This window comes from Euprymna scolopes, chromosome 10 (assembly GCF_053919585.1).
Source record: "Euprymna scolopes isolate OS-2025 chromosome 10, ASM5391958v1, whole genome shotgun sequence".
Classification (NCBI taxonomy): Eukaryota; Metazoa; Mollusca; class Cephalopoda; order Sepiida; family Sepiolidae; genus Euprymna; species Euprymna scolopes.
Genome location: NC_136491.1, coordinates 68,690,047 through 68,712,207, shown reverse-complemented (window position 1 = coordinate 68,712,207; position 22,161 = coordinate 68,690,047). Strand labels below are relative to the sequence as shown.

Here is a 22,161-nt window from a genome sequence, read left to right as displayed (position 1 = left end):
CTTTACTATTTTCTTTTGTATTAGATTAAGTGAATTTGGAAATATTTTCCCAAATTATCAATATTTTGGAAAATATATGGGTTTGAAATTTATCCTCTTATTATTATTATCTCAATTATTTTGTATTATTGGTTTGGAATCACATACACATACACATGTATATAGAATTGAATGATAAAAACTAAAAATGTTAATTTATCTGTCTTATTTATAATTATGATTATACAAAAAACTGTTTGATTTACATTTCTCATTGATTTTGTAAAGTGAAATTTACTTTTAAATGGAATCATTTATGTTTATTAGAGAAAAAAAATTTTCTCAGTATCCATTTCAATTTGGAATTCTGAATGCAATACAAAAATAAACTATTGAAAAAGTATTTATATTTTGAAAGTAGTAAGTAAAACACACCGCAATTGCTAAGAAAAAATCTGGTTTATGCTCAGAAAAACTAAATGTTATGAAGACTCATAGAAAACAGGAAATTGCTGCCGAAAAATATTTTGCACTAGTAAATTTAGTTTCAGTGATAGAATACAAATACTCAGGATTGTACAAATGTTCAAAATAACTATTCTGTGGATAGCCAAGATAATCAGGTTAAAACCTAATTAACACTTATCAAACAGTTTCATGTAAAACTAAATTAAACTTGTATTTTGAATTTTGACAACTGTTAACTGTGTTTCTTTTATGAAATGACAAGGTAGAGTGTCATATTTTTTTAAGCTATAATGGATACATAATTTCTGTTTTAATCTGAAACTACTGTCTCTATATATTAGATTGCTAAATATGAAATTACTAAATTTATTTGAAACTTGTCAGTTTTACTATTAATTCCAGGATGCTAGTATATTTCAAGCAATATTTGATTAAAAAATATTCTTTATAAAAGACTAGAAGAATACTCATCCCAGTAATGGTAAAATTAATTCATAGGACAGATTCACAGCACTTTAATATTTCTTTACGAAGATTAAAATTAACATATAATGATACTAAACCTTACATCTAGAATCCTTATTCTATTTTTGAGCAAAATTCATAAATTTGATTCTAGGAAATGCCTAAAATTTAAGGCAAAAGAAAAAATTGAAATTTCTAGAATCTTTCTTAATTAGTTTATGTGCATCAAAGTCAGTGCACATTTTGTGAAATTTCAACAATAAGTGCATACTTATTGTTGAAATTTCACAATAATCAGAGGTATCTCAATTTTCACAAAGGGCATACCTCACTTATCCCCTTTGTATAACACAAAATGTAGCTCACAGTTGGAGTAACTTTGTTTCAAAATACATAATAATTGATTAACTAGTTTAGAAATGAATCACATACATAGAAATGTAAAAGTATGTACACATGCCAAACCTTTTTTAAAACAACTTTATTTAGATAGAAATGTAATTCTTTTTATTAGGTTTTGTTTGGAAATGTTTCAAAGTAAACAACTGAAGCAAATTCTGCTCTTTAAATTTTTTTATCTTTTTTTAGAAAATTCAGGAGATTTGAATGCTATATTGTGAACTAATCCAAGAGCTTAAATTAAAAGACTTGTAGTATATCCTTATTTTATTAATTTCAATTATGGTTAGCCTTTTTAAGACAGCTGTTGTATTTGGAAATATTCTGAGCATTTTGAACACCATTTAATTCTTCACTTCATTTTTACATTCTTTACATAGTCTTCCAAACAAAACTTCTTTGAGTCAGAGTTTTTCAATTACGTAATGTCTTTATTTGTATATCTTGCAGGATGTTATTCGTTATGTCAATGTGGAAACGCATGCATTACAAAAAAGCCGAGCTTCCCAAACCGGGCAAACAATGGCCAACAAAAAACGTGAAGTTGCTTCTCTCTTTAAATTTGTTGTGGAGATTGCCAATAAACGTAAGCTTGTTTAAAACTTTCTGATTTGTGTATGAATAAGAAATATTGTTCTTAAAGTTGCAATTTCTCAAAGATTATTTGAATCCATTTTTCTGTTAACCATTTGAAGAATTCCCTCTTTGACCATTAAATTCTTTTTGGAAACCTTTTATAATTGTCATCTTGATTAGTTGATTTTACTAAATAATCCTACAAACGTCTTTTGACAAATACATTGTTTTCTTTTTTGTTTTTATTGATTTTTAGAAAATGTATGTTAAACTCAACAAATTAAAAATGAAATTAAGAAATGACAACTCATAAATAAAAAAGTTGTTGCTTTAAGAAGCATGTTTTCATATTTTAAATTATTTTTAGCAATAGAAGATGTAAATGATGCAATTTTATATTTGTGAATTTTTTAGATGAGGATTAAAAATTCATATTATTTGGATTATTCAGACTATTGTTCTCATCTTAAGTGTTATTTTCACATTTTAACTGATGAAACCTCTGATCTTTTTCAGATGTATCTTGTTGAACTTTGAAATCTTTCTGTCAAACTCAGGAATCTACACAGAATTTCGAGATTAATAATTTAATCCACAGAGGTTGCATGTTCTATCAAACATAACTGGGAAGAAGTCCTAAGTAATTCACAAGTGTATTTTCAGTATCGCCCACACTGAAGCTTGAACTTACAAAAGAGTGTCACTTCAAACTTAATTTTACCAAGTATTTTATTTGTTACACCATGGGTCAGTGTGGGTGATACTCAGAATACAATTGCAAATTACTTAGGATTTCTACCTGGTCATGGCTGACGGAAGAAGAGCATGCTATCCCCATGGATTAAATAAAGAGTTCCATTCAAAATTCCATGCAGATTTTCAAGTTTCACAAGATACACTGGAAGAAGGACAAAGGTTACATTAGACAAAATGTAAAAATAACACTTAAGATAAGAATAATCCAAATTTAATAACATTTTTTTATCCAAATTTTTTATAAAAATTCTCATCTTTAGAGATATATTAAAAATTGTTTCTTTTTTTTTTGTTGGCTCATCTAATAATTGCAAAATGTAATGTTTATGTAAGAAATTCAAAATGTTTTCATCTCTCTTTAAAAGGTGGCCCTGAATTAAAATGTACATCTGTGGTAAAGCACATTATCACTGTGTTAGAAGACAGCTTCATGTGTGAATGCTATGGGCAAGTCTACAGCAGTGTCCTTTTGAAGTATATCCTCTCTTTACGTAAATACAGAACCGAAATTCCTGCTGCTAATTGGCTTTGTAAGTTTAATTATGATTTATTAATATACCATTTTTTTATTACCATAGAAAAGAAAACTCTCAAAATAGGTATTAACTTTGATTTGCTTGGGGGAAAGAAATGGTTGTTTAAAAAATAGATTCATTCAAATTAATCTTTGCAACTTTGTTTTTCTGATCTTTTTTTTTTGTATCATGGATATCTTTGTTTTTATAGGCATGTGATCTGATTGTTTTAGGGTGGGAAGTTTAATTGAAACCAGCCAAAGAAATTCTTTTTTTTTTTTTAGTTTATCATACATTGCATCACATGCACTTGACTGTATATGCAATATTAAATCAGTATATTTATATAAATTGTTTGTTTATAGAAAAGTCTTGTCTTTCCTTTTTTTCTTTAACGGAATTCTTTTCTTATAAATTATTATAAACAAGTTTTGTAATTCACATAAAGATTCACTCCTATAATCGTAAATGAAAGTTAATATAAAAGTACCGTGCTATAGCTTCCTTTTTTATTTTATTTTTTGGGGGCATTATATTATATAAATCAAATTAATGTGTATTTATATGCATTTAAATGAACAGATTTAATGTGCGGATTAAATAATTGCATGTACACAATGTTTATTTTAAATTATAATGTTAAAATGTTTTCTTCTTTCAGATCTTCTGCAAATGTATTGCTCCAGATTACAATCAAACGAAACTGACTGTGATCACCTTTTGCACGCTCGGCTTATTTATGCATTAATTCAAACAGTTTCACTTCATTCTGATTTGCCCACTGAAGACCTCCTCAAATTCTACACAGACTTTTTTCAATCAGCCAGGTATGTGATACATTTCTTCATAATCATTTCAATCACTGTTACTTTTCAACTGCTTTTCTTGTTTCAAGTGCCCCATCTTTCTTTCTTAAAAATTGATCAGTGTCTAATAAAGTGTTTTTTTTTATATGACAAACATACATGAAAAGTGTTTTTCATTTAAAGGCTTCAAAATTTCTTTTGAATTATCACAATATTAAACATTCTAGCTCTTTTCTTTGCATATTGATTAAAATAGCTGACTTGTATTTACTATTATGACACTCTGAAATTCAAAATTAATTTTGAAGGCTTTTTGTCTTGAACTTTAAAAGTAAATGTCAAGTATCATGGTCTATTTGTGCTCCTAAAGCAAAACAAAAAAAAAACAGTAATTTTCTGATGTGATCCTGTCATACGAAAGAATCCATAATCCATTATAAATTAAACCAATATATTTTAAATTGTAACATTAATTGAAAATAATATATGAATGTGTTAAAATATTGATTTCAGAATAAGAAAAGAAAAATTGACTATTTTGGAATACATTTTACGATCTATGAACCTTTTTGTGAAGTTGGTTTGCATTGAAAGTCGACAGCAGATGTGCATATTTGGAGAGGCCATTCTGCTTCAATTATTATACATCTGGAATCATAAAAATTCTTTCCTTCAGGTCAGTCGTTTGAAAATAACTTTTCCTTTCACTTGCATTTTTTGCGTTCATTTGCTGTGATATTTGATTCTTTATATATGGGTGATGTTATTTCCATTAGACGCAGATCATTCAATTCCTTAGTGTCCAGATGAAGATTCATCATCCTGGAGGTGCAAAGACTGAGGAATTTGGAGCATTTGCAGCTGACTGGGATCTTTGGAAGGTGAAGTGACCAATAATTATTACTTTTGTTTCATCATCATCATCTTAATTATAGGAGGGAGTAAGGTTTTAGAGGATGCCTTACGGACACACTAAATAATATTGACATCTGAATATGAAAATAGAAATAAAAAAAGAAAATTGATAAAAACAAATGATACAGGGTGGCCAAAAAAAACGGGCCCCAACTCTAATTAGGCCCTGTTTCTTAGTGTTTTGTCCGAATGAAATGAAACTTTGGTCATAACTAGTTTATTATATTCAAAACATCACATCAAAACACTAGGGTCTTTGCCCTTTTTTTCTCCGTTGACTGTAAAATGCTCAGAAAAACAATTGAATGCCCTCTGTTTTTTTGGGGTCACCCTGTAATGTAAAAAAAGAACAAATAAATAATAAAAAGGTCTCACTCTAAAAAGTTAAAGAGATATGAAAAAGAAAGTTATGAATCAGTAAATTAAAAAAAAAATAGAAAAGAAAACCTTTCATTGTATAAATGAACGTGGGCATGCTATGTGATAGTTGTAACCTTTGTAAAACAAACTTAGTCATTAAATATGATAGATGTTGCCCAGGAATCTAAAGTCTGTGATTATGTCGAAGATATGAAATAGAATGTTTACAGAAAAAGAAACCAAGAAAGGATTTTTTACTGTTATCTATTCGCATCCATAATTATTAAATATATTTTGCTCCGTTTTATAACAGAGCCATTTACGAGCGTTATATGAGATGATTTACAATGACTTGCAAGACATGACATCAAGACAAACTTTCTCATCAAGGTAAGAGCACAATTATATATACAATTAAATTAATTTTAACAACTTAACTTTAATAGCAAATTCCATAAGTATTATTTTATATTTAACTACAACTAAATCTTCTCTCTAATTTAAAAATGTAAAAATTGTTAAATATGTTAAATATTTTATATACATGAGAAAAATATAATTCATTTTTATTTGTAACTAGAAGAATACCTATCCTAGAACAGGCAAAATTAATTATTAATGTTAAAATGCTTTTATTTGTTCATAGCATTAAAAAAATATTTGAATATTAGATTATTAAGCATTTTGTTGATGCTGCATGTATAAAAACTTATTTTGAATTTTGTTTGTAGTCCTCGAGAAAATGTCACAATACTGGAAGCTCAGTATGCAGAGCTTGCGGCTGATGTATACCATCAGGTAAGTTAGGTGGAAAACAACCACCAACACTACAAATCTAAACTTGTTTTAGAGTGACATTTTATTTAGTTTTGCTTAATTAAAATATTGAAAAATTATAAAAATGTTAATGAAATCTTCATAAATATTTTTTTATACAAATTTATGAACATTCAATGGTATTAATTTTTTTGTCTTTTTCAAATAAAAGAGAAAAAAATTACAAAACACTGCAGGCATTTTATTTATTTATTCATTGTTCGGTTAGCTCTCTTCTAATAACACTAGATTTCTTTATGACTTACATAAATATTCAAGTGTTTGTAGTAAGCGAAGCAATAAAGAAGAAACTTTCTACTCCTAAATGGACTACTTAATTATTATGTTATAGTTTCCTTTTTTTTATGGTCTTTAATTGATTTTGCCAGATTCAAGGACCAGGACTGATCTGGTTGGCATTCAAACTCTCTCCTGATTTGATATTAGAATAACTTCAGAAATAGTCACTCAGCGCAGTGTAAATTGACTAGATATGAGTTTTAAAGACAGACTTAAATCTGAAAACCCCAAAGGTGGATTAAATCCAGACAGTAGAAGGAGATGCCCAGAGAACAGGAGATTTTGATGGTGTCACGTTAAAAGAATGAGTGAGAGTCCTTGGATTAGTAGGTGTAAAACAGTTGAGGTAGCAGAATCAGTTCATAGGGAAAGGTCCAGGAAAACATGGGAGGAAGTGATAAAAATGAACCTAAGGCAAAAGGGGATAAAGAAAATACCTGGCCTGAGATAGGTTACTTTGGAAATTTATTCATAAAAACCATCTAACACATGCTATTTATACCAAATATGATGATGAAAAGTAGAGTTTGTGTACGAGGTTCAAATTTTAGTTACAAGCATTTTCACATGAAATCACTGAAAGAAGGCATGAATCCAGTACCTCTTTCATACTATCTCACTTTATTTACTTGACCGTCATCTAGTCATTAGTACACTGTGACGTGATTTTATACATTTTTTCACCAAGATGAAACTTAGTATATACAAGAATGAATATAAAAATTACCCACTTTCATCAACATGATATTGCCATAATAGGAAGATAGTAAGTGAATGAACTAGTTTCACAGATGATAGGAAATGTGTCCAAAGTAATGGAATGTGTTCCTCTTCAATACCTATCCAGATGGTGTGATGATTCTGGCAGACATTTGTAGTAGCAAGAGCACAATTTCATTCTTAGTTCTTGGTATGATCAAACTACATCTGGTGATGAGGCTTCGATGTAAGAGCTTTGGGAAGTATGGGGGTCACACTTTAGTTAGCATTACTTCCAGATACATTATGACTTAACAATAGTAGATATGTTATTGTTACCAAACAACCAACAAACCAACTAGAAAAGGATGCTTAACTGATCTCTAATTTCTAGTTCCTTTTTACAAATAACTTTCCTTTTTTCCATGTGCCTAACATCAAAGAGAATTTCAAAGTTTCTTTCCAAGAACTTCCCATCTGTCGGATCTTCCCTGAAGACCTTAACATGGTTGTCTTCAAATGCAATGTCAACAAATATAAACCATCCCTCATAAGTAATCAAACTTTGTTTATTCTGGTCATCATTTCCAATTCCTTCATCAGTAATATTCTTTATCATTCAACTGATAATTCATCCATCTCATTAACCCTTGTCCTCAGGTGGCTTTTTGCTTCGATAAGTGCTCACTCATTAATAAATTAAAACATTTAAGAAAAAGGCTGTAAAAGAACACAAGCAAATAAAATAGATATCTACATAAATATTTGCTTTCACCAAAATGAGTGAATTCGAAATTAAATCATCCAAAGAGAGTTGATATGCCATAAAATAAAGTAAATCTTCACTCATTTTTAGTTTTTTATTATGTGCAATAATCATTTTTGATTATTATTTTCTTGTGCATTTTAATGGGGTATTCACTCTTCAACTTTTATTTTTTTCATTCACTTTAATGCTTAATAAAAAAAATTCAGGTTTTATAACGTGTTTATTTTATCCAAGTATTAATGATTTGTTTTCATATTTTATTCTTTGTACCTATTTGGTCTGTTTTATTCAGGTGTTCTCTGAGAGAATTATTGAAGTAACTCAAAGAAATTTTGGAGAAGCGTTAACAGGTTCTTCCAATAAGAAACGGCGCCTTGAATCAGGGTGGGTGGCACTTCGTGAAGAAATATCATCAATTGGTCCCAACACCAAAATTATACCTTGGTAAGAATGAAGAAAAATTAATTTAATGAATATTCTCATATGAAGTTCTTCTGTTTTATTTTGATTATTTCTTTAGATCAGTATCTCCATTATATAGCTTTTCACTAAGAATTATATATTTTAATTTCATTTTTATTCCAGGCTTCAGCTGACCAAATGCTTGCTGCATAAGTACCCCACAGATTTGTCTTCTGAAGACGACTTTTTACCTTTGCTTCAAACTTTTGCTCAGTGTTTACTTGATAGCAAAAAGTAAGGAAATCTTCATTTAATGTCTCTCTTCAGTATCATATGTGAGTTGCATGATTAATAATTTATAGTAAAAGCACATATAAAAACTAACAATAAGAACTTATAACAAAAATTGCAATGGAAACAAAGAATAATTAATTTTTAGGCAAACCAAGAATGTAGTAGCAAGGATCAATTAATTATTGAGACAAAAATCATGTAATTGTTTCTATCCGATATTTTTATAAAACTGCGAATACGAAACTGAACAAAAAAACAAAGGTTCTATTCCAAAATAGTAACCCCAAAACAGTAAAACAAACTAAAAAATAGAAATCTTCTAGTTGCAGTAGATAATTATAAAGATACTCAAAACCTCTTAGAAATGGAAAAAATCCACAGTTACTAATATAATGTCTTTGCCTATGAAAAATTAAGCATGTTATAAGAAGCTATGCACTAACCCTAGCTACAATTGAAGAAACTAAAACCACTCTAAGAAAACAAGGAGTAATTGATCACGTCTGAATCAACATAAAAAGGAATGGTCAGTTCACACCTACAAATATTTATATTTTAACATTTAACACCTCTACAACTCCAAAAGAAATTGAAACTGGATATGAAATCAAAAAAGTCGATTTTTACATACAAGACACCCCCTCCCCCAAGATACTTTAAATACCAACACCCACTAAAATCTAGTTAAGTGACCAAAACCAAAAACAGGTCCTGAGGAGTAAAATAGAGCCTAATCAAATCAATCAAAATATACAAATAAACCAACAAATCCCCTTCACAACAACTATAACATATCAGAAATGAAAGACTCTTTATATATTGTAGGTAAAAATATATACATAACATCAAGTACAAATTTCAACAATGCTTAAATAAATTAAACAAGTGGGTAACAGAAAATGGATAGATGTTCCCAAACAAAAACTAAATGCGTGCATTTCTGTTATAAGTGAAAACTCCACAACTTTGAAACTTGAAAGAAAGGAAATCATGAACACAAATTTTTGGGGTTTATATTTGATAAAAAACTGATGTTTATCCTTCACCTGAAGAACCTGAAAATTAGTTGCAATAAAAGACTACAACTGTGATAGTCCATACAGAATGGGGAGTAGATCAAGAAACCCTACTGAAATTATATAGGACACTGATTAAATCAAAGCTAGATTGTAATAGCTTTATATACCAATCAACCAGAAGAACTTATTTAAAGATACTAGACCCAATGCAATGGAGGCCTAAGGTTAGCACTTGGAGCCTTCAAAATGTTCCAAGTAGAAAGTCTACATGCAGAGGCTAATATAAGGAGTCATAAACTGGCTACCCAATATTACATTATGCTAAAATTATACTCAAGTAATACTGCATTCAATCCAAGATATAGTGAATTATTTGAATCAAGAAGAAAAGCTATAAAAACCATTTAGCTTTAAAATGAAATCAGTTCTACAAAAATCAGAAATGTCCGAAAATATCCATGAAGGGGTCTTACCTGAAATCACACCTTGGATTTTCTAAAAAACCCAAAATAATCTTTGAGCTAAATGAACTCCCCAAAGTAAAACCCCACCCAAACACTTATCAAGAAAAAGTCCATGATATTCTCCTGGACTATACTGACCATTTACACATTTTACAGATGGCCCCAAGGATCACAGTAGAGCAGCATGTGCAGCAGTTTGTAATGGAACAATTCACAAAAAGGTTCTATACTATCAACCTTACTCTCAACATCTTATCATAAGACAAACATAAGAAATTCATAAGACTTTCAAACTCACTCTCTTGTTTTAGCATCATTGAATAATAAAAACTTGAGAATCCACTGATCTTCAAATCAGTGAACACACTAAACTCACTGACTAACCATAAAGAAATAATTATATGCTGGATCTTAAGCCATATTGGAGTAAGTACAAATGAAAGAGGTGACTTAGTAGCTAAGTCTGCTTAAAATCTGAGCCTTGATGCTATTGTAACACTGCACCTACAGCTGTGTCCAATGTATCAACGACCGGTGAAAACTGGCCATTGTACACAGGATGTGCAAGTAACAATGTTGTTGCTAGTTTCTGCTTAACTTTGTTAAAGGCTTACAGTTAAATATCATTCAGTGAAATCTACTAATTTTTCTTCTTTCTGTTATGCAACAGGTCAGAAAGAGAAGATAGGAGAAAAAGAAAGGAAAAATGAAAAAATAGGAAAGAGAATAAGAAAGAATGGCAAGAAGCAGGAAAAAGAGAAGAGAAAGAAAAATATACATAGTGAAGAGAAGAGGGGAGAAAAAAAGGGGATGAGGGAAAGAGGCAGATAGAAAGCAAACATAGTCAATCTTTTTTTAGAACAGATAAATATAGGTCAGGTGAGGTTATTTTGAGCCAGACAGAAAGATAATTACACAAAAGTGATAATTCAAATTTATTTAAAATTGGGAGGGAAGTTTAAATGAGTAGAAGGATTTAAGAATTATGTGTTATAATTTAATGTATAATAGTCCATATACACATATATCCATATATAAATGTATAAATGCAGATACACACATATACAAGGTTAATAATATAGGATAAGAAGTGAGACTAAAGGATCCAGTTCACTCACACCCAAAGGGTACACACACACACACACACACACACACACACACACACACACACACACACACACACACACATGTAATTTTACAGACAGACATACATATATATATGCACATATATACACTTACATGTGCATATATATACATACATACATGTACATATACACACAGACACATACATATACACAGATATACTGCCAAGATCAGTATATAACAGCTCTTCTAGTCTCACAAAAAAAAATAATAATAATAATGAAGAGGGATAAAAGAAATCTCCCATATTAAGTAAATTTGTAGCCAAGGTTTAAGAAGCAAGCTAAGTAATTTCAAATTGATTGTATTTGAATTTTTTCTTGTGCTTACATTGGAAAATAAGTCATTTTTAGAATTTATTATGTTTATAATCTGAGGGGAAGTAATTATACTTATAGCTTCAGATATACAAAGGTGACAAAACTTAAAACCTGGGGTATAAGACTTTAACTTTTAAAGAATAGTCCAATTAATAGAGAAAGGGTTGTTTTTAGATTTAATTTTTTTTGACATTTACAATTTTTTAAGAGTTTGTTTCAATTTTGCTATAAATTTTAACATATAGCAATTCTTCTGGGATTGATATTTTGCAAGGACTTGTTCTCTTCCATCTAAAATGTTTGTTATTCAATATTTAGAAGAAAAGAGTATTCAGATTATGAATATTTTTGAAAACTTATGTTCAATTTTTAGAGTGAGTTTCAGTTTGCAATGTGAGTTTAATGTAGAATGGTGATTTTGCTTAAAATTCTGAAATAACATCTTTACAAGATTCAAAATTATTTTCTTGGTCAACGAGGTAAGATCAAAAGGAATACATTAAACTAACCTTCCCATTATTTTTAAATTTTTTAATATTGGAGAATGAGTTTCTTTGCTGTTTCGGCTGTTTGGAAACTGGGTAGAAAGTATCAGTCAAAAATCCATTTTTGACAATCAGCCTAACAGGTGTGGGGCCAGGAACTGGCCCAGTACCTGTCAGACTGAGGTACTCCACCTAGGTATTGCCTTCCCACCTGGCTTTTAGGAAGGGCAAGTTTATCGCTTGCTGCCTTAGGCACCCCTACTGGAGAATGCTGACGGGGATGTTTAGGCAATTTTTGCTAGTCCAGAATGCCCCTCTTTTAGGGGCACTAGTTTGAACACCTCTCCTTCTGACCTTGTGTCACATCTTGCTGTGATGGGCAGCAAGTAAATATCTTAATTAAACTAACATAAAAAACTGAATATTCATATTTAAAAATGTTTTATAAAATAAAAATTTGGTATTCAATCAATAATAATTAGATATTTTTTGTAGAAGTAAAATAGCAACTAATTGTAAACACAATAAACTTTAATTTAGAATAACTAAATAAAAAAAATAAATAAATATAAGCATTATAACTTAAGAATAAATCTATGGTGGTGATAGACAAAAAAATAAGGCAGATAAATTATTGTAATTTTTATGCATCAGAGTAAAATCAGTTTTTGTTAATTGGACCTATTTAAAAGTGGGGAGTGCCAAAACTCTTCTTAAACACAGATAGTGACAACCATTGCCTAATGGAAATAAATGGGGGAGTAATAAAATCAACAAATCTGATTGGTTAGTAGCTAGAGTTAGATATAAAAGCAAGTTTTAGACATAAATCTAATTAGCTTTATAATTTCTCCTGGGAATGAAACACAAACGATTCTGTGTAGCTTACTTAACATAAGTATATTTTCATACTATATATATATATATATATACATACGCTAAATAAATTTATTTTAAATTTCCATATCAGTTTGAGCAGTTTCTGACTATGCAACAATGATGTTTTTTTTATATTTTCAGACAATGGAGAAGATCTAAAAATGCTCGATTAAAATTGATATCATAATTTTACAAACTATTTTGCAATCAAAACATTAAAATGTTATGCTTAGAATGACTGTTGTTTTGTTGTACACTGAAATAATTATTTTAAAGAATAAACTGAAATATGAAAATCTTTTTTTTTTTTCCTTTTAACTCAATCTTTCTTCAGAACTCATGTCACGGTTCATTTATTAAACTGTCTTCAAGTATTGGTGCCATTGTCTAAGTCTGAAGAAACCAGATGTATTTGGGCAAAAGTTTGGACTACTTGTCTCAGGTAAGAAATAAGATGAATAAAGTATTGAATCATTTGCAATTGTGATTGAGCAATGATATAGGTTCGTAGCTGTGAGCTTTTGTTAATATCATTTTGTAAAGTTTATAGACAATTAATCTAATAAAATGACTCACTGAAAGTATCAACCTGATATTTTCGCAAAACCTTTGGCCTTGATGGAGGCAAGACTAAAATTAGATGCTATGGTTTCAAATGATCTGAAATAACAGCAAGAGGAGACTTGATTCCAAATATTTCTCATATGTTATATTTCCCCTCTTTTGTTTTCATACATAAAGTAAATTTCACAGTGTATAAGGATTATTTGATACTGGAGATGTTCATAATCATACCCTATTTCCAAAAAGAGGAGATATAACATATGAGAAATATTTGGAATCAAATCTCACGTTTCTGTTATTTCAGATCATTTGAAACCATAGCAGCAAGTTTTAGTCTCCCCTTCATCAAGGCCAGAAATAATAAAGTAGTAGTTGTAATAGCATTCTAAATAGTAAAACTATATTTTCAGTGTTTTTAGAAACAGTAGGTAAATATGTCATTCAGTCCACTTTGGTTTATAACAATGTAATATTTACTGAATTTAACTTTGTTATAATTTATTATTACTGTATATTTTGGCGTATAAGGCGACTGCCAGATAAGACGAGATACAAAATTGGAGCAAATTTTAATAAATTTATCATATATCAGTTGTATAAGACGATTGCTAAATCACAAAACCATGTTTGTTAAGCCTAGACTAGAGATTGCAACAGCCGGTATCTTATGAAATATTGGTTTTTAAAGATGATTTTTTAACTTTAAGAATCGCCTTATACACCAAAATATGCAGTACCTACTTTTTGCATCATTGCTTTTATTTAAGCTATACCGATAGAATTATATAAATTGAATAGTATATTTAAATTAAGTAGATTTAGTCAATGATATAAAACTATAATAGAAATGTTTTCTTGCTTATAAGATTACAATAGACATAATTTCCTGCTGATGTGCTCCTCGGACATAATTTTTTGCTTATAAAAATATGATAGATATAATTTTTTGCTTATAAAAATATGGTAGATATAATTTTTTGCTTATAAAAATATGATAGATATAATTTTTTGCTTATGAAAATATGATATAATTTTTTGCTTATAAAAATATGATAGATATAATTTTTTGCTTAGAAAGATATGATAAATATAATTTTTTGCTTATAAAAATATGATAGATATAATTTTTTGCTTATAAAAATATGGTAGATATAATTTTTTGCTTATAAAAATATGATAGATATAATTGTTTGCTTATGAAAATATGATAGATATAATTTTTTGCTTATAAAAATATGATAGATATAATTTTTTGCTTATAAAAATATGATAGATATAATTTTTTGCTTATAAAAATATGATAGATATAATTTTTTGCTTATGAAAATATGATATAATTTTTTGCTTATAAAAATATGATAGATATAATTTTTTGCTTAGAAAGATATGATAAATATAATTTTTTGCTTATAAAAATATGATAGATATAATTTTTTGCTTATAAAAATATGGTAGATATAATTTTTTGCTTATAAAAATATGATAGATATAATTGTTTGCTTATGAAAATATGATAGATATAATTTTTTGCTTATAAAAATATGATAGATATAATTTTTTGCTTATAAAAATATGATAGATATAATTTTTTGCTTATGAAAATATGATAGATATAATTTTTTGCTTATAAAAATATGATAGATATAATTTTTTGCTTAAAAAGATATGATAAATATAATTTTTTGCTTATAAAAATATGATAGACATAATTTTTTGCTTATAAAAATATGATAGATATAATTTTTTGCTTATAAAAATATGATAGATATAATTTTTTGCTTATAAAAATATAATAGACATAATTTTTTGCTTATAAAAATATGATAGACATAATTTTTTGCTTATAAAAATATGATAGACATAAATTCTTACTGATGATTGGAAATTTAAAAATAAAATCATCTAAAATATAAATTTACACAGAAGTCTTTGAGGAATATATAGCAAAGTTGTTTTAATACTGACTGTAACTGCTATAACTTATTTTAATTCCTTATAATTTGGCACGAAATAAAAGGCGGTGCAAACATGTATAAAATATTTATTTATTTACATTAATTTGCACCAAGAAATTATTATTCTGCCATAAATAAATGTTAACTCAATGCATGCAAATTATAAATAAGAGTACAAGTTGAAGAGATGAGAAAGACTTTCTTTGATGAAACAAGTTAAAAGCATTCATGCAATTCGTTTTTAAGAAGAAAAAAAATTGAAATGTTTTTCACTGATCATTATCAAAAATGAAATTGTTCAGTTACAAAGAAAACTTGTTTCTGTTAATTTGAAATGAGGTAGTGGAAGGTGAATTTCCTATTTAACAAAAAATAGTTTTTTAAACAAAAAAAAAACTACTTTTGCAGATCAATAGAGAACCCACATGCTATGTGCATTGCAATGTATCATTTCTTTTTGTTTGATCTTTTTTTTTTTTTTCAAATAAAAAATTAATTTGTGTATCTGAGTTATCGGATAAGATTTTATTGCATCCTTTTATATTTTTATACATCCCTGATGCTGAATGTATAGCTATCATATATAATATTCCAAATTTTATTACGTTTATATAATTGAGAATTCTGTAATCGTTCATATAACAATAAATTTTAAGTCAGTATAAGATGACTTAATTTGTAAGCTTCAAAATTACCAGTTTTTATAATCGAACATTCATATATTGTTTTAACAAAATCAAGACAACAAAGATTGGATTGATAGCAACAAGTAGTGTATTTACATTGTTCCTTACAAATGTTTCGCAACCATTCGGACAATTTCAAACCTTATATCGTTTGAAAATATTCACAAGAACGGCCTCTCTTCAGACGTTGAGAAAAAACACTTTCTTAATGAACAATATGGAATCCATTTCCATTTTAAGGAAAACTATGCAATAAAAATTTACCTGCATTTCTTCCTTCAGAGGTTTTTCCGTTTTCTGTTTGTTAAGGATTTTTTTTATATCTACCTATTTTTGCATCTCTATTTTTAAATGTTTCAATCTTGCAACCAATTACCTATGTTCACTTAATTTAGGTCATTACTATTTTTCTCTAAGTTATTAATTTAAATTTATTTATTTTATTTTATTTATTTTTTCTCAATTCTGGACCTGATATTTTACGTTCCTACCATATTGTTTTGATTCTGTGTTAGTTTCGTATTTAATGATTATACTGGCGATTTACAATTATATCGGCATACTTATTTGTCTAATTTCAAAAAGCGATTGTTTTTTAAATTTATTCCAGAAGGAGAAGAGGGTTAGTGTTACTTTTTATTCAATGCTAGCTCAGTTTGCATTTTTAAATTCTGGATTCAAAATTTTTTTCTTTTTATTTTTTGCTTTGTTCCAATCTATTTTGATTTACAGTTATTAATTTTGATGTTGCAAGAGAAGTGACTCTATTCGTTAAAAATTTAACCCTTTTGCCATTTTCTAAGCTGATCAATTCCTATTATGGTGTTATGGTTTATTTATTAGTTAATCGTCCCTGTTTAATTTTAGGCTAACATGTTAAAATTATAAGTTTATTATGTACATCTCTACTGGGATTCTGATTTATTTCCAAACTTTTAACCTAAGTGTGCTACAAGGCCTTATTTTCTGAGATTGCTGTTGGCTTTAATTTTTTCCCCTTATGCCATTAATTTCAATTCAGGATTTAAGTTCTTAAATACTTTTCCAATTATAAACATCCTTATTATAAGTATTCTATTTATAAATATTCTATTTAACTCCACTAAGTTTTCCTCCAATTAAAGTGGAGGTCCACCTTGGTTTTTGAATTTAAAACAAAAATATTATTTACTAAGCTAGGAGTTTTCAAGTTTTATTGATCAGTATTTATTAGCCCCCCCCCCATCTTTATTTCTATTATTGTGTTTCTAGTGTTGAATTTATGTTGCTAATCTCTGTTAAGCTTCAGATTTGCCTTTTAGATTTGATCCATTTATCACATCTATTTTACTCAATTTTAACTCTGGCCTTTCACTTAAAAACCTCTTCTTTTTATATATATATATATATATATATATATATATATATATATATATGTATTGCATATGTAAATTCTTATTTCATGTTTACATTTTATCCTTAGTATATTTTGTGGACTTAAAGAAATTTATTTCAGCTAGGTTTTAAATGTGATAGCAAAAATCTATTCCTATGAAGACATCCTTGTATAGCATCCAGCCTTTTGTTTAATATTTCTTCTTTAGAATTCACTATATAGTATGTTTCCAGTAAACACAGACTGCATCTTTTTGATTTACCAGGTTTATACTTTCTACCTTTATCTACTATTGACCATTTTAATTCAAACTTTTTTGTTTTTATGTAGTTCCCTAACCCCAAAATTCCTAATATATATATATAAAGAAATCAGATTTATAGCTTTTTGATTGCCCAAATGTTTACTTAATTATTCATTTTAATACTATTCTTAAGACAAAATTCTTAGTTTCATGAAATATTTCAGATCTATTCTTAAATCAGTATGTAAAAATCTTGCATTATTTTCAACATCTTTACAATATAACTCTACTTACTGCTTGTATTATTCATTTTCCCTTCCAAGGATCGGAAATCTTCGTTTATGCAAGGACTCCAGTTTTAATTTGATGTCCATACTGCTTCATTATTCACTGGTTCAACCTCAAAAAGAAATGTGGAATTTATTTGTGCCTTTGAGAACCTCATCAACTGAAGATTCAGTCCGTTTTCTGGCGACTTACTGCAGTTACTATGATCTACCAGAGAAATACCAGCCAGTTCTCTTAGACAAAATGAGCATCATTCAGTCAATGGGCAACACTCCTATTACCAATTCTACAGAAGACATTTATCCTCTCCGTAAGATGTTGATTGAATGGCTGCTGCCTTCTTGGGAAGATGAAGGTGAAACTGATATGAATGTATTCAAAAATCCAGAGCTCATTTTTATTAACTGTGATCTTATTTCTTCTTTGATAACGTCTCTGTTTTTGAGTCAACCAATCATCGAAAACAATTGCTGCCATCCAAACATTCCCAAAATAGAAATGTCCAGCTTTGAATCTATTTACTTAGAAATGACTTTCAAGACAAAGACTTATGATCAGTCTCCTCTTTGTCCTAAAAGAAATTTAGCCACAAATTGCTCTCTTGATTCTCTTATGGATATCTTTCTTGACCGACTCAAAAAGATGGTATCTCATATTCTAAAACTAAATGATGGGTCAGAGGTATGTAACCATTACTTTTGTTTCACTTTTCATTTGTTATTTTTTACCTTTTTAGTTTACATCGAGGTCAATTTTTGAAGATTTGTTAGTTTCTCTTCTGGACAAGGATTTTTAAAACATTACAACTTTGCATACATGTAAATAAAACTTCAAAGATTAAGCATTTAATTTGAAAAACTTTTTCTTATTAATTTACTGCTAAATAAATGTAGATTTAATTTATATATAAATAAAATAATAATAAAAACATTGAATAAAAAACACAAAAAAACTAACGTAAGGCAAACGAACGATGTTAAATGTAAAAATCGAAAAAACAAAAACAAAAAAGAAAACAGAAAAACGAATGTTAAAAAAAAAAAACGTGAAAAATTGCTTAAGTAAGCCTGTTTCGATATTAAAATTTAAAAAATCGGTGTGTACCCGGGTGTTTTTGGGTGTGTGGTCGGGAGTGTTAATAAAAACCTAAGAATAAGCGAAGTAAAAAAAAAAAAATAGAAAAACGAACCTTAGGCGAAAAATGACTTAAATAACACTGGTTCAATATTTAAATTTAAAAAATCGAAAAAAAAAAAAAAAAAAAAGACATCTCACACCACGATTCGAACCCAAAACATTTAGATAACGAACCAACACGCTAACCAACTAAGCTAACGCGACGTACATGAAATTTAGTCAGTTTTTCAACTATTTAAAGTAAATCAGGTCATGACGTCATCTGACGCATGTGTAGAGCCGGTCATCGTCACAAGAGGACCGTTTTTTGTTGACCCTCCCGCCCTGTCGAAAATTGTTGATTTTGGGGTGAAAAAATGAACGTTTTTGGCCAATTTTTCGAGCGAAGGATGTAGCTTCAATATGATACCGAGTTTGTGAATTTTCGTTGTGTCTGTCGAAAGTTTTTAGCGGACACACAAACACATATATACATACAAACATACATACATACACACATTTTCGCTTTTATATATATAGACTAGCGAGGGGTACCCGGTGTTGCCCGGGTGTTTGTAGGTGTGTGTGAAAAAACCCGAAAATGTGAAAAAAAACAGGTGCCCGTGAAAAAAAAACGAAGCGTTGACGACGCGCAGTTGGAAAATAGTAAAGTGTGAAAAAAAACAGGTGCGCGTTTTTGATTGACATGACGGCGATAGCTATTCAGCAGTTACGATTTTGTGCGGGACAGTTTTAAAATAAATAAATAAATCAGTTTGTTTGTTTTTAACTAAGTTCGGAGAAAACCAGCTCCCTGTTTATTAGGGGGAGTGTCTCGTCTCGAAATGAAAGCTACCGTCTGATATGACGAAGTCGATATTGAACAAAGGTTACTTAGCTCTCTAGAGACCACTGGCTCTGAGCCTGAGATTAGAGTAGAGTTTCGCTTTTTGTTTATACCGAAAACCGAATGTAACGCGTGCCGATGCGGGAAATGTCGAATAATTAACGTTTGAAAGTCAATAAAATTAAATAGACAGGCGAGCTCCGTGGTTAAGTGTGAGATATTACAATTTATAGATGATATAAAAAGTTTTAAGAAGTTGCGAAGCGACCAAGCGCTACTCTTAAAGAAGCCTTTTGTGGACATTGAGGAGAAGCGTACATACATACATACATTTTCGCTTTTATATATATAGATTAGTGTTCAGATGATTAATCAGAATCGGAAAAATCAAAAAATTTTTAGAGAATCAGAAAAAATTGTGCCTATTTTCCAATGCTAAAAATGATTCTTTTTATTGTTTTATTCTGTTTTCAATTAAAACTCGTTTTTCTATTGCTCACTCTAATGATAAAATGAAAAAAAAGCATTTATTAATTTGAAACTATGTGAAATTAAAATCTATAGATCGTCTCCAAAAGTGTATTTTTACATTTGTGGATATATATGCATATATTATGTGAGTTTTTATGGTAATCTGAAATAGAAAAATAAGAAACAACTCTATGGCTAAATATTTCATAAAAGATAAAAGATAATAAAAGAATCAGAATCAGTAATAAATATCTGAATCAGAAAGTTAGAACAGAATCGGGAATTGTATCGGAATTGGGAAAAATATTGGAATTGTCCCATCATTAATATATATATATATATATATATATATATATATATATATATATATATATAGTCATCCACATACAGTACTGTTTCGCTGTTTCACCACTCATCAGTGCAGTTATATATATATATATATATATATATATATATATATATATATATATATATATATATATAAATTTAACATCTTCCTCACAAAGTTTTATCAATATTGCAGATTTTATAACAGAAAAATTCTTTACAAATCAAAAAATTATATAATAATAAAATTAGAGACAAGAACAGAAGTCAGTCATAAGACCGCATGCCTTCATCTGACAACATAAGTTGACATTTCATCAAAATGTCAAACTCAGTTGAACTTGTAAAGATTATATAAAACTATGTCAAGGTGAAAGTTATATAAGGCTTTCATTGGCTACAATATGAGCCTAGTAGCAAGTTTCTATGAGGAGCAGAATCAAAGTTATTGCCAAATGTGTAACTTTTAACTTTTGATCTAGATAACCTAAAATCAAATCAGATCATGACCTATATTTCAACAAAATTTGGTGACAAGCGGTCAAGTGATATGGACTTTAAGCTGTACACAAACAAACAGTGCCAAACTCGACCAAAAACATAACCTCCTTTCGGCATTTCCAAAGAGTTTTTATTCCTTAAATTGTATATTGTTATATCACTTTTAATATATAATATGTAAAATAAATTTATTTAAATAAATCAAATTGCTACGAGTAGTATTATGTAAAATTATTTCAACACTAAGTCTGAAAATGTTTTTTCTTAATGTTTTTACTGCTGTTCTTTGATTAATTTCTGTATATGTTTTTTATGCTTTTAATCATTAATCATAAACGTTTGGGTAACGTTACATTATACATTTTATATGTTGTATCATTTTAACATTTCTGTTATTTGTCAATATTGGTAATATTAAAAAAATGTTTCATTGTTTCAGCAGACTCTCCATAAAGTTGCCTATATGAGTTGCCTGTTGTCCAAATGTCTGGCTCATTTATTGGACAGAAACATTATCGACCAATCATCCGGTGCATTTACTCAGTTGCACTCTCTCTTGGAAAAGACAATGGCAAAAATATCACAACTCTTGACGAAACTTGGTAATGTTGGCTTCCATTTGGTGCTACCTCTTCTTATTCAGATGTTCTCTCCTTGTGGGACCAATCAAGAATTACACTTTCAACAATTTAAGTTGTTGCGGTCATTAATCTCTTATGATATCTTTTTAGAGATTCTTTCCAGTCAGGTAAATCAAAACATTTTGTTTTAATCCTTGAATTTTTTAAAAATATTATGTTTCAGAAGTTTTGAAATGAATATTGTGTTATTTACAATTCAACTTAAAGAACAAAACTATGTATGTACATCATAGTTTTTTCTGTAATTTTGTGTTTTTAATTAAGTTGAATTGTAAATAAGTAAATGAGTACACATTATAGAACGAAAATATCATATT

General features: G+C 28.7%; 1 protein-coding gene across 1 annotated transcript in view; it reads left to right on the top strand.

The window, feature by feature from the left end:
• Positions 1-22,161, top strand: part of LOC145286064 (serine-protein kinase ATM-like) — a 153,619-nt gene that overhangs the window by 12,028 nt on the left and 119,430 nt on the right. The window contains exons 4-15 of the mRNA XM_080134737.1: positions 1,762-1,897; positions 3,009-3,173; positions 3,820-3,985; positions 4,478-4,640; positions 4,741-4,845; positions 5,553-5,629; positions 5,971-6,037; positions 8,116-8,267; positions 8,409-8,519; positions 13,164-13,271; positions 17,977-18,622; positions 21,646-21,951. Coding sequence (XP_079990863.1) covers positions 1,762-1,897; positions 3,009-3,173; positions 3,820-3,985; positions 4,478-4,640; positions 4,741-4,845; positions 5,553-5,629; positions 5,971-6,037; positions 8,116-8,267; positions 8,409-8,519; positions 13,164-13,271; positions 17,977-18,622; positions 21,646-21,951 — 2,202 coding nt within the window. The remainder of the gene's footprint in view (positions 1-1,761; positions 1,898-3,008; positions 3,174-3,819; positions 3,986-4,477; positions 4,641-4,740; positions 4,846-5,552; positions 5,630-5,970; positions 6,038-8,115; positions 8,268-8,408; positions 8,520-13,163; positions 13,272-17,976; positions 18,623-21,645; positions 21,952-22,161) is intronic.